Consider the following 13740-nt stretch of genomic DNA (forward strand, 5'->3'; position numbering starts at 1 on the left):
CCTGCCTTGCCCAACTTACTGTTGAGTTAATGGGTGCAGCACACCAACATGGCACATGTATACATATGTAACAAACCTGCACATTGTGCACATGTACCCTAGAACATAATGTATAATAAAAAGTATATATCTTGAAGACAGAGTCAGGAAAACCAGTGCCAGCACTGAAACTGAGACCTGGCAATGTTGTTGCTTTTTAAAGCAGCCAGAGTTCTAGTACCTTTTACTGTGTGGCCCTTTCTGACCACCACCACCATCAATTCCTCTTTGTGCTTATATCAAGTCAGAAATTACAGCTCCTGGTATATATTAGGAAGCCATTGTGCCAGACTCTGAAAATGGGGCATATTAACTTATTTCCACTGTGACAAATGATCACAAACAGTGGCTTTAAACAACCCCAATTGATTACCTTACAGCTCTGGAGGTTAGAAGTCAAAACTTAAGTATTAGCAAAGCTTCAGGGGAGAGATGGTTTTCTTACTGTTTTTGTTTTCCAGATTCTAGAGGCTACCTTCATTCTTGGCTTGTGGCACCTTCCTATATCTTCAAAGAGCATCACTCCAACCTCTGGATCCATCATCACATCTCCCTTTTCTGACTTGCACCTGTGTCCCTTTTATAAGGATCCTTGTGATTGCAATGGGCCTGCCTGAATGATCCAGGATAATCTCCTCATCTCAAAGACCTTAACTTAATCACATCTGCAAGTCCATTTTGCCATGAACAGTGTCATAGTCACAGGTTCTGGGGATTAAAATGTGGACATCCTGGGGGGCCTATTCTGTCTACTGCTGGTAGTATTTGTCAGATTTCTTCACTATAAAGTTATAATATTTTTCCATTCCACATTCTTGTCTTTGTAAGCGAATCATTAAATTAACACCCAGTGGAAGGAGAACAAAGTTCTAGCATATAAAGAAGATATATATACAAACAAACATTCACAAATAAAATATGGAATTCTTCTGTAAGGAAGACTTATCTCTTCTACCCTACTTATTTATTCAATCGTTTATTTCTATTAATATTGACTCATGGATAAAAGAGAAAAGGGTGGGATTAATACACAAGAGCATAGACAGAGGGGAAATGGTTAATTCCTTTATTCATTCATTCAGCAAATATTTATTGAGCAACTCACGTGTGTAAGAAATGGTTGCAGGTGCTGAGATTAAAACAGTAAACAAGTCGAACAAGATGCCTGGCCTCTTAGAGCTTCTATTCCAGTGAAAGGGGATAGAAAATAAATAAAGAAGGAAAATATCTAATAGTTGGAGGGATGAGTCTTATGCAGAGAATTAAACTGGGATGGTGTGACAGTAGACAGTACACAGGTGGCCACTTTAGATTGGATGGTCAAAGGAAACCTCTCAGAGGAGAGGATATTTAAGTAAAGATCTAGACAACAAGAGTCAGCCACATAAAGACCATGAACAAAAAACATTTTAAACAACAGTACAAAGGCCTTTCAGGGAATCCTTCTTCCTTTAAGAATGAACAGACAAAAACAAAAACAACTAGCATGGAAAGCAGTAATGGAAATATATTGAAAAACACTATTTCTTATTGAATACAGAAACATGACTTCAATGAGCCAGGAAGAGAAAGCCAAGTAAGACAAGATGAGGAAAGATATAAATTATGTTGGTCGAGGAAACTAAAGGAAACTAAACCAATGTGATAAACAAAATGTACATTAAAGGGAGTAAAGAGAGGATTTGACACAGTATAGAGCAAAAAACAATACATAGAAGGAAAATAGATAAATTATAACAGATATGGAAGGCACTACTACAACTAATACCCCCAACATGGAATCAGCCTAAATATCTAATATCAAGACATGGTGTGTACCACAGAATGGCTTATACTATCCAGCTATTATAACTACAAGTCTTTACTGACATCAAAATATTCAAAATCTAGTAAGAAAAACAGGGAGGTACAGACATGATATATAGTATACCAAAACAGTAAGCACTTCCATTTACTGAGTATTTACCATATGCCAGGAACTTAACTATCTTACAAACATTTTATTTAATCCACAGAACAATCCTATACAGTGACATTACTTTATTTTATAGATGAGGAAATAGACTCATAGGAGTTAAGGCACTTTCCAAATTTCACACAGCTAATAAGTAGCAGAGTTCGAATGAAATCTATATTTGGCAGACTTCAGAGCCTCACCCTTAACCACACTACTATAACCAGATCATATTCAATAAGTAAAACCTTAGTTACATTTAAAAATGTACCAGAAGACTAGAGTGAGGATACATCAAGGTGTTAATAGAGGTTATCTTATGTGATTATTTACCCTGCATATATATAATTTTCCATTTTTCTAAGTGTTCTATAATAAATATGTATTATAATAATATAATATATAATATAATGTACTATAATACATATTTATTATAGATAATTATAATAAATATATATTTATTTAATATATAAATAAATAACTTTATATATTTATAAAGTTATAAATATATAAATACATATTTATTATAATTATTTACCTATAATAAATATGTATTACTTGTAGAGTCCAAACAAACAAAAAATGGTGGAGGGAGAAAACAAACAACTTTTAGTCTGGGACTCAGAAAAAATTTAGACTCGAGCTATAAATGAAAGGTCTTCAGTATGTAGGCAAGGACTGAAATAATTGCGGTAGATGAGATTGCACAGCAAGAATGTAAATATGAACAGCAACACTCAAGAAGAGAAACTGGAGTAGCAATTATTCTCCCCAAGAACAGATACACTTTCTATGACCTGGAAAATTCCTCCAAATATAGAAAACATGCAACGTTACTAACAAGTTCATATCCTTTGTATGAAAGCACCCAACTCTTCAGTTATAGGAACAAATATGAAATAAATTTCATGTGCGTCTACCATAAGATCTTATGACAATAATAATGGATAACCAAAACCTACAGAATTTCTAAACGAAAATAATTCCAATGTATAAAAAGTAACTGGTCTCAGAATTTCATGTGTTACCCTCTTATTATTTTTATTGGCTAGATCTTCTAGCCAAAGATTTGGCTTACAATTATTGCCACGCTTATTTCACAGACGACAAAACCCTCGTAAGTTTTTAATCTTCAAAAAACACAGAACAAATATCTTCATTGAAAGTGAGAAAACCAAATTATGATAAATTAATAAAAGGACATCTCCAATGGCTGATCACCTTGTTAAATTTGTTTTATATGAAGTTAATCACATATGTGTTTATTTACATACATTATGGTAATGTACTATGTGCTTAGGCTTAAAAATATAATTTTAGACTTTTAAAACAAAAGGAAGACTTCCATCTTCCAATTCTTACATTTTACAGATGAGGATGCCGTTTGACAAATAGTAAAGGCTAAATATTTTTAAACATGGAATGACCTGATTCCCAGTCCTGTATTCCCTTGACATTCTACACCATGAAGACATGATTATACATTATGTCAGTACAAAAGTCTGGGCTTATTCCTAGAATCTATACTAAATTCAATTAGCCTATTTTACAGTTTTAAAGATTGTCACTTAATATTAAATTACTTAACTATAAGTAAGAGTTAACTGTGAGAAACAAAAGAAAACTAACCATTTTACTGAATAAAATCACCAGCCAGTAATTGTTGAAAAATGCTATAACTTCTACAGGTATTTACTGAAAGCTTATTGGTGCAAAATCCTGCATTATGCACAATACAGGATATAAAAATACATTAGATGCAGCCAGTCACTCTCTGAAAGGGCTCCCTTAGGCATAACCAAATAAAGGCTCAAATTACTTCAATGCAGAACCAAACATGATAAAATTCATTGCAGTGGTAAAGCAGTTCAGAGGCAAGAAGCTCTCCTGATCATGTGATTGGATTGATCAGATGAGACTTTATGCAGGGTATGGAATTCAATATGGGTCTTGCGGAACAAGTAGGATTTTAATAGTCATAAACAGGAAAGGACAGTCTAGGTGACATTATCGGATTAACAATTTTAAAGGATCATTCTGACTAGAGTGTGAAGAATCCAGTTGGTTGCCAAACATTGTAAAATTTATCCCTAAGTATTTCACGAATGCATTCCCTTTCATTCATTCCCACTGCTATCACCTTTGTTCAGACTCTTCATTTCTTTCTTTGACTACTACCACTGGTCTCCTAATTTTCCCATCCTCCTTCCCCAAATAATCCACACAGCCACCAAAGTGATCTTTCTAGCAGTATAAGGCAGATCACATCACTCTTCCGTTTGTAAGTTTCAGTAGATCTCTGCAGTCTGTGAAGTATGTATACTCCTCAGCATAAACATAAACATAAAATGCTTCTTAACTTGGTCCATACCTCCCTCTCCTAACTCATCTCCAGCCTTTTCTTACTTTGCTCCTTATCATTACAATTAATAATCATCTGATTTTGATTATAGCTCTGTGAATACATCATGCTTTTTCATGTCTTCATGCATAGTAGTGCAATGTGAGGTTAACACTGGATGTTATCCTAAAATTAAGATACAGCTATAGAATAATTTGAAAGTGAAAAGGCAACATGGCTAGATTTGAATTCTGAAACGAGAACTCTAATTAGAACCCAGAGAAAAAGGAACTAACCCATTGGTTACTGCAGGATGTCAGGCAAAAGACGAGAGTAGCTTGAACCCAAGATGGTGGTAGTGGAGTGGAGATGGAGAGAAGTAAAGGAAACATGACTTCACTCATAAAGCCTGCCCTGACCACCCCCCCTCCACAAGACCAGGTGTATATATGTGTTATACACATTCAGTAGCACCCCATACGTCCTTTCAACAGCACTTAAGAAACACAATTATTTGTGTGTATTCCCCACTACACAGAAAACCATGTATTATCATTCACTGCTATATCCCTAGCACCCTACCCAGTAAATGGTGAATAATATTTGTTAAAATGATAAAAATATGATTGTGCAGTGTTTGGTATTCTTTCTCCTGTGTTGGAAATACCAGGCAATATTTTATACTGTGTTTCATCTACAAAAGACTACTTTTAGAAGACTGAAACTCTGTCAGAGCATTACAGAAATGCTTATTAGATCCAGGAATGCAATCAGAAAATACTGCCACAACAAACTGGTGATTCTCACCACAACGTGTCCTCCTAGACATTACCATAATGTATGCATGAGGATGTTCAGATAAGTATACTGTTTGCATCAAAGCAAGCCACATGTGGCTGACTTCTCCCTATACCTCATAAAGCACTAGAATAAAACTTCATATAAGGTAAAATATATGATGGATGGTAGGTTACAAGACTAAACACATGCAAGACTGATAAGAGGTTAATGCCCTTCCACATTGACCTCTGCTCACTCTTAACTCTTTATCTTGCCACCTGTCTTATTAATTTTTCATAATAATTTTCTCCATGACATATATTTATCATCTGACCACACCACACCCCCAGAAGGAGGTCAGTGAGTAGAAGAACTCATCACTTTTCATCATACTTTTGCATGTGAAAATGTTTAGTTCTTATCAATTACACAATAAATATTTGTTGAGTCAGAAACAGAACAAATACAGATTTTTTACTAGTCCTTCATTTATTTAGTAAATTAATGAGCAACTACATAGCAGACATTGTACTAATCATGGAGATACATTTCTTTCAGATATTCATTATCTTATTGAAGATTTGCTTCGCCAAATTTTTAAATATCCTACTAAATTTATGTAGAATGTACATGATAATTTGGAAAGAATGTATCTCTTCTTAGCATTTAGTCTTTTATCAAGAACCATGGTATGTTTAATTCTGCATTCTTAAAATGTCTTCTTTCCTGTCTCTGAGTAGAATTTTTAAATATTCATCATATAAATCCTAGACATTTTTGTTGGGGTTATTACTAAATATTTATATTTTGTGGCTATTATAAATTGCTTTCCATTATATCTTCTAAATGGTGATTTCTGATACAAATAAAAGGTACTGTTTTTAAAAAACTTTTATTTATATCCAACTATTTTTTATAACTCATTAGTTCCAGCACTAAGGGGTTGTTTTTAAGACTTACTTTGCATAGATATAGAAGCCTAAACTTTTTTATTTATTTCTATTTTTATTGCATATATTTAAAGTGTACAATATGATGTTTTGGTATACATAGACAGAGTGAAATGATTACTATAGTTAAACAAATTAATATATCCATCACCTTCCACAGTTGCCTTTTTGTGTGGTGAGTACACCTAAAATCTACTTCCTTAGCGAATTTTCAGAATACAACCTATTATTATTAACTATTGTCCTCATGCCATAGATTACATCTAGACTTATTCACCCTACCTAACTGCACATTTGCATGCTTTGACCTTCTTCTTCCCATTTCTTCCCACTCCTGCCCCTGTGTTTCTATCTATTTGACATTTACAAATACAGTATTTTTTGTTCGAAGTCTGCCTTATTTCATTTAGCATAATATCCTCCACATTCATCCATGTTGTTGTAAATGGCATTATCTCCTTTTTTTATTATTATTATACTTTAAGTTCTAGGGTACATGTGCACAACACGCCGGTTTGTTACATATGTATATATGTGCCACGCTGGTATGCTGCACCCATCAACTCGTCATTTACATTAGGTATATCTCCTAATGCTATCCCTCCTCCTTCCCCCCATCCCATGACAGGCCCCAATATGTGATGTTCCCCACCCTGTGTCCAAGTGTTCTCATTGTTCAATTCCCACCTATGAGTGAGAACATGCGGTGTTTGGTTTTCTGTCCTTGCGATAGTTTGCTCAGAATGATGGTTTCCAGCTGCATCCATGTCCTTACAAAGGACACAAACTCATCCTTTTTGATGGCTGCATAGTATTCCATGGTGTATATGTGCCACATTTTCTTAATCCAGTCTGTCACTGATGGACATCTGGGTTGATTCCAAGTCTTTGCTATTGTGAATAGTGCCGCAATAAACATACGTGTGCATGTGTCTTTATAGCAGCATGATTTATAATCCTTTGGGTATATACCCAGTAATGGGATGGCTGGGTCATATGGTACATCTAAGTTCTAGATCCTTGAGGAATCGCCATACTGTTTTCCATAATGGTTGAACTAGTTTACAATCCCACTATGAATAACTTTCATGATCTTAAACCATTCTCATGCTGGGATAAAACTTTCTTAGTCAAAAAGAGTTTATTCCCTTTATATATTCTTTTTTATTTTCAGAGTCTTGCTCTGTCGCCCAGGCTGGAAGGCAGTGGCACGATCTCAGTTCACTGCAACCTCCGCCTCCCAGGTTCAGGCGATTCTCATGCCTCAGCCTCCCAAATAGCTGGAATTAGAGGTGTGCACCACCACACCCGGCCAATTTTCTTTGTATTTTTAGTACAGACAGGGTTTCACCATTGACCAGGCTGGTCTTGGACTCTTTACCTCAGATAATCCACCCTCCTCAACCTCCCAAAGTGTTGTGATTCCAGATGTGAGCCCTTTCAGATATTTCTGAATGTTTTTGGTTTTATTGTATTTAGAATTTGAAATTGACCCATAATTTGTATATGGATGCAAGCAACATTTTTCTCAAGTTTTGACATTTGAATTATGCAGCTTCCCATTATTTTCTATGTTCTGGATCACTTTACTTAGAATCAGAATTATATTTCTTTCAAAGGGGCTTTATTTATAAGAAAAGTTACAAGAGAAGAAAATCAAAAGTCATTGTGTTATAAACTAGGGGCCATAAGACTAGGTCTCTCTGTAATGCCAGATTTAGCTCAAGTTATCATTCAGTTACCTTGCCATTTACAAAGGTACTAGCTTAGAATTAAAAGTACAAACTTTTCTTCTGTAAAGTGGTCTTATTAATTACTTAGATCCTATGTGGAATCTAGTATGTACATTCACTTCTCTGGTTTGTGGCCAATAATGCATTTATAATGTGTAAAACTGTAAAGAAAAAAAAAACTGTAAAACTAAAACTGTAAAACTTTTGGAAGAAAGCCTCAAATTTGGAAGGGCAAAGATTTCTTGGGCAAGATACAAAAAGCACCAAGCATAACGGAAGAAAAATGATAAACTGAACTTCATTTAAAAAAGAACTACTGCTCATCAAAAGACACAAATACCAGAATGTGAGGGTAAGTCATGGACTGGAAGGAAATATTCACAGTACAAACACCTATATATCCAGAGTGAATTAAAAACTCCTAATAATCAAAATAAAATAACAACCCATTTTAAATGGCCAAAACACTTGAACATATGCTTCTAAAATATATCCAAATAGCTAATAAACATATGAAACCTATTCATATCATTAAACATGAGGAAAATGAAGAGTGAAAACCATAATGAGGAAGTACTACGCACCCACAGAATGGCTAAAATTAAAGAAGCTAACAATATCAAGTGTTAGTAAAGATTCTCACTTATTATTGGTGGGAGTATAAAATGATACAACTATTTTCAAAAAACATTTGGCAGTTTCTACAAACGTTAAACAACAGTAGCTTACTCTATGTCCCAGCAATTCCACTTCAGTATACTGTAAATCTAAACAAAATGAGTGCATGTGGCCAAAATAAGTTTTACACAAGAATCCTAATAACAGTTTTATGCATTACAGCCAAATGTTGGATACACCTTAAATGACTATCAACAGGAAAACAGATAGAATAAATTGTTGTATATTTAAACAATGAAATATTACATAGCAACAATAAAGAAGGAGCTGCTGATACATGCAGCTATAAATTCAACATCCTCTGATCTACTCCTGTTTTCACCCAACATGGCCACATATTATCCCTGCTATGATTTCCCTATTTTCTATATCTGTGAGCAAGTCTATTTTATAGCTCCTAAGGTGAATATTCCACCCTAGCCCACGTGATAGTACAGTAGTCCCTGCTTATGCATGGTTTCACTTTCCCCTGGTTTCAGTTACCCACGGTCAACCACATTCTAAAGAAAATATCAAGTAGAAAACTCCAGGAATAAACAATTTATAAGTTTTCAATTATGTATAATTCTGAGTAAGGTGATGAAATCTTGCACTATCCTACTTCACTCCACCCCACCCACAACATGAATTATGTCTTTGACCAGCATCCATGCTATAAATGCTACCCACCCATGAGTCACTTAGTAGCCAGTTCAGTTATCAGATCAACTGCTGAGGTATTTCAGTGCTTGTGTTCACGAAACCCTTATTTGACTTAATAATGGCCCACAGTGCAAGAATAGTGATACTGGTGACTTGGATATGTCAAAGAGAAGTTATAAAGGGTTTCCTTTAAGTGAAAGGGTCAAAGTTCTTGACTTATAAAAGTATGCTCTCCCTCCACCAGGACACATGTTTACCTACGTAAGAAACATGCACATCCTGCACATGTGTCCCAGAACTTAAAATTAATTTTAAAAAATCATATGCTGAGGTTGCTAAGATCAACAGTAGCAAAGAAATCTTCTGTTGGTGAAACTGTGGAGAAGGAAGAAGAAGCTCGTGCTAGTTCTGCTGTCACACTAAAACTGCAAGTTATGACCGCAGTGCATGATAAGTGCTTAGTTAAGATGGAAAATGTTTATATTTGTGAGTAGAAGACATGAGCAGAAATATGCTGATTGATGGCAGTTGGATTTGGTACTATCCTCAGTTTCAGGCATCCTGGGAGCCTTGAAATGTATCCTGCATGGATAAAGGGGAACTACTTATACATTCCAACAAACAGGCACCCTCATATTATATTTCCCTAATGGGATTATTATGAAAAATTCCCTCTATGGTATCTGTCAAATAACAGTGACTTTATATATGTTCCCTTCTTACCTCAACCTTTCCTACATTTTCTTTACATCTTACAACATGCCTGTATTTTAAAATACGTCAGAATTGAAAAACACTAATACTACATTTTCAAAATAATTAAAATCTCACTTTTACATTTGAATAACATGAGGGATCTTCAAAAAGTTCATGCAAAGTGTGTATTTTGAAAAAAACTGTGCACGGATTTCAATTTTTTTGCACGAAAATAAACTCATAGTAATGTGTTATAACATGCCTGAACAGGACCTGGTTTGAAGCACTAAGAAGTATAAGACATCAGTTTGAAAAGAGACCCTATCAAAGAAACATGAATTCTGCTAAAATTGAAACAAGAACAAACATCAAATTTTTCACAAAGTTTGGGTGGAAGAATGGTGAAATCGTTGATGCTTTATGAAAAGTTTATGGGGACAATGCCCCCAAAGAAATCAGCAGTTTACAAATGGATAACTCATTTTAGAAAGGAATGAGATGATGTTAAAGATGAAGCCCGCAGCAGCAGATGATCCAAATCAATTTGCAAGGAAAAAATTAATCTTGCTCATGCTCTAATTAAAGAGGACCAATGAATAACAGCAGACATGATACCCAACACCACAGATACCTCAGTTGGTTCAGCTTACACAACTCTGACTGAAAAATTCAAGTTGAGCAAACTTTCCACTTGATAGGTACCAAAACAATTACACCCAGATCAGCTGCAGAGAAGAAAAGAGCTTTCAATGGAAAATTTTAAACAAGTAGGATCAAGATTCTGAAGTATTTCTTCAAAGAATTGTAACATGAAATGAAACATGGCCTTACCAGTATGATTCTGAAGACAAGCACAATCAGAGCAATGGCTAGGAAAAGGTAGAAGTAACCCAGTCAAAACAAAAGCAGAGTGGTCACGAGCAAAAGTCACAGCAACAGTTATTTTGGGATGATCAAGACGTTTTGCTTGAGGATTTTCAGAAGGGCCAAAGGACTATATCATCTGTTTATTATGAGAGTGTTTTGAGAAAGTTAGCCAAAACATTACCAGCAAAATGCCTAAGACAGCTTCACCAGAAAGTTCTTCTTCACCATGACAATGCTTCTGCTCATTTCTCAAACAAGGGCAATTTTGTGAGAGTTTTGATGGGAAATCATTAAGCACCCTTCTTACAGTACTAATTTGGCTCCTTCTGACTTCTTTTTGTTTCCTAGTCTTAAAAACCCTTTAAAGAGCACCCATTTTTCTTCACTTAATAATGTAAAAGAGACATCACTGATATGGTTAAATTCCCAGGGCCCTCAGTTCTTTACAGATAGACTAAATGGCTGGTATCAACACTTACAAAAGCATCTTGATTTGGGTGGAGCTTATATTAAGAAACACTTGTTTTTTATTTTTATCTTTTATTTCCATTTTTCCATGAACTTTTTAAAGTTCCCTCATACTAGCTTATATATACTGCTTACTATCTGCCCAGCTCACTCACTCATGCCTGCTCTCCATTTTTTTCTCTCTCTCCACACATACACACACACTTTCACACATCCCCCACCTTTCACACTTATTTAATCTTCACAACAACCCTGCAATGTAGGTACTATTATTAACACCATTTCATAGGTGAGGAAGTTGAGGCATAGAATGACTACGAAACTTGCCCAAGGCTACACCACTAGTAAGCATCAGAGCCAGGATACAGAAAACTCTAACATACTATTCCAAATGTTTCACCTAAACTGTACAATTAAGCTACTGGGAATAAGAGAGACTCTGTCATAGCTGCAAAACAAGGCTATTTTTCTTTAAATAATAAATTTAAAATCCTAGTGTGTCAGAAGAAGCTTTAAATATCTCATAGTAACTCCCTGAAAAGGTTTTAACTGGATTTTTAAATAACATAAATATATACAATCACAGGACAATCCTATTTTTAAAAATGTGTTGTTGGCACATCTATTCTTAAGCTATGGATACCTCTATTTATTGAAAGATATGCCTTTAAAACTGAAAATTCAAATAAATATCTCCAATGACTGTATTCCAGCTGTTCATAATTTATATCAGTTATATTTTCTAAATATATTCTCTATTTTTTCATTATCTCAAGACACATTGTCACTAACATCCTCTTTATTCGATTTCTTTGTCACTTAGTCATTCTCTAATTCATTCATACAGTAAACACTTATTTTATACCAAGTATTCAACAAATATTTATTGAGTGCCTGCTATGTTAGGTATAAAAATAGATAGGAAAGACATTATATAAGTTAAACTGTTTCCATAAATATACCGGTTACGAAGTATTGCAGCAACCAATTCCCCTCTATGCAGATGATCCATCACCTCTAAAAGTTGGATAATGACCTGTTCAGGAGGAAAAGAAGCCAATATTTACTATGAAGATTAATACTAGAGTTTTCAAACTGTTCTGTTTTTATAATATTTTTATATATTTCATGGTTGAATTAAAGGCAAAATGTATGCCCCTGTACTTAATGTCCATATTACATCTTAAGAAAATTAAGAAATTGAATCTTAGTTAAAAAACTTAAAGTAAAAATTCTACAAAATTTAATAGTGAATCACTAAATACTATTGACTAAATTTCATGTGAAATCAGTAACTAATGATTATCCATGGAAAAGCAACCAAGTGGAATAGTCCTCCCTTATCCATGGTTTGGCCTTCTGCAGTTCAAAAAATATTAAATGGAACATTCTGAAAATAAACAATTCACATGTTTTTAAATTGCACACCATTCTGAATAGCAGGATAAAATTTCACACTATCCTGCTGCATCTCACCTGAGATGTTAATCATCCTTTTGTGCAGCGTATCCATGCTATATATGCCACTTGCTTGCTGGCCACTTAGTAGCAGTCTCAGTTATCAAAAAAAAAAAAAAAAAAAAAAAAGTACATATAGGGTTTGGTACTATCCCCGGTTTCAGGCATCCACTGGGGGTCTTGGAACATACCACCTGCAGACAAGAGGGACTATTTATACAGGACATTGGAATAAACTGAGAATCAGAAGACCTAAGGAGTCTGTGTGAAGTTGGGTTAGACAAGAGAAGTTAGAAGGTGGGAGGTGAGGCAAATACATGCCACATAGATACAGACACACTGATTCCCATGTTACCTGGGGGACTTGGGTCTGAGAAGTCTATAAACAGGGAACACAATTTTAGAATTGGTTGCAAAAAAATATAAGCTAGAAAGGTATAGTACTTTGAAATTCGAAAGACATAAAATAGGGCATAGAAATATTTTCTTGGCCTGGGTTGAATTTTTGTTTCGGTGATTATTTTTGTAGGAGAAGAGTAGATGAGTTTTGGTAAACTGAACTATATCTAAAATACTTACATTTTAGTAATGCCAGTGTATAGCACTGGGAAGGTAGAGATATTTTATGTATTTATTCCATTCATTTCAGATATATTGGGAAGCAAAATGTATATTCTACTTAAATATCTCTTGTTAATAAAATCAATTTATTACATTGGGAAGATAAAAATGCATAATACACAATTTGGTTTGTTCATAAAGTTATGATGGCTGGGTGCAGTGGCTCACGCCTATAATCCCAGCACTTGGGGAGGCCAAGGCGAGCAGACTGCTTCAGGCCAGGAGTTTGAGACCAGTCTGGACAACATGACAAAACCCCACCTCTATAAAAATACAAAAATTAGCTGGGCATGGTGGTACGCGCCTGTAGTCCCAGCTACTCAGGGGGCTGAGGTGGAAAGATCTCTTGAGCCCAGGAGGCAGAGGTTGCAGTGAGCCAAGATCACAGAACTGCACTCCAACCTGGGTGGAAGAGTGAGACCCTGTCTCAAAAAATAATGATAAAAGAAAAAGAAAAAAAAGTTATGTGAAGATCTAAAATAATTAAGCAAGCAGGAGGAGGGATTCTTCATT

At 35.0% G+C, this 13740-nt stretch overlaps 1 protein-coding gene across 12 annotated transcripts in view; it reads right to left on the minus strand.

Annotated features, from left to right (window-relative positions):
• Positions 1 to 13740, minus strand: part of KLHL13 (kelch like family member 13) — a 415357-nt gene that overhangs the window by 107539 nt on the left and 294078 nt on the right. For 7 of the 12 annotated variants that reach the window (XM_065538060.2, XM_005594435.3, XM_015444082.4 and 4 more), the window contains one exon: positions 12111 to 12184. The exons of 3 other annotated variants lie outside the window; for them this stretch is intronic. In XM_065538060.2, coding sequence (XP_065394132.1) covers positions 12111 to 12160 — 50 coding nt within the window. In that variant the 5' untranslated portion in view covers positions 12161 to 12184. Of the gene's footprint in view, positions 1 to 12110; positions 12185 to 12624; positions 12801 to 13740 lie in introns of those variants that run through there. 2 more of the 12 variants (XM_065538059.2, XM_065538057.2) reach the window with 2 other exon arrangements.

This window comes from Macaca fascicularis, chromosome X (assembly GCF_037993035.2).
Source record: "Macaca fascicularis isolate 582-1 chromosome X, T2T-MFA8v1.1".
Classification (NCBI taxonomy): Eukaryota; Metazoa; Chordata; class Mammalia; order Primates; family Cercopithecidae; genus Macaca; species Macaca fascicularis.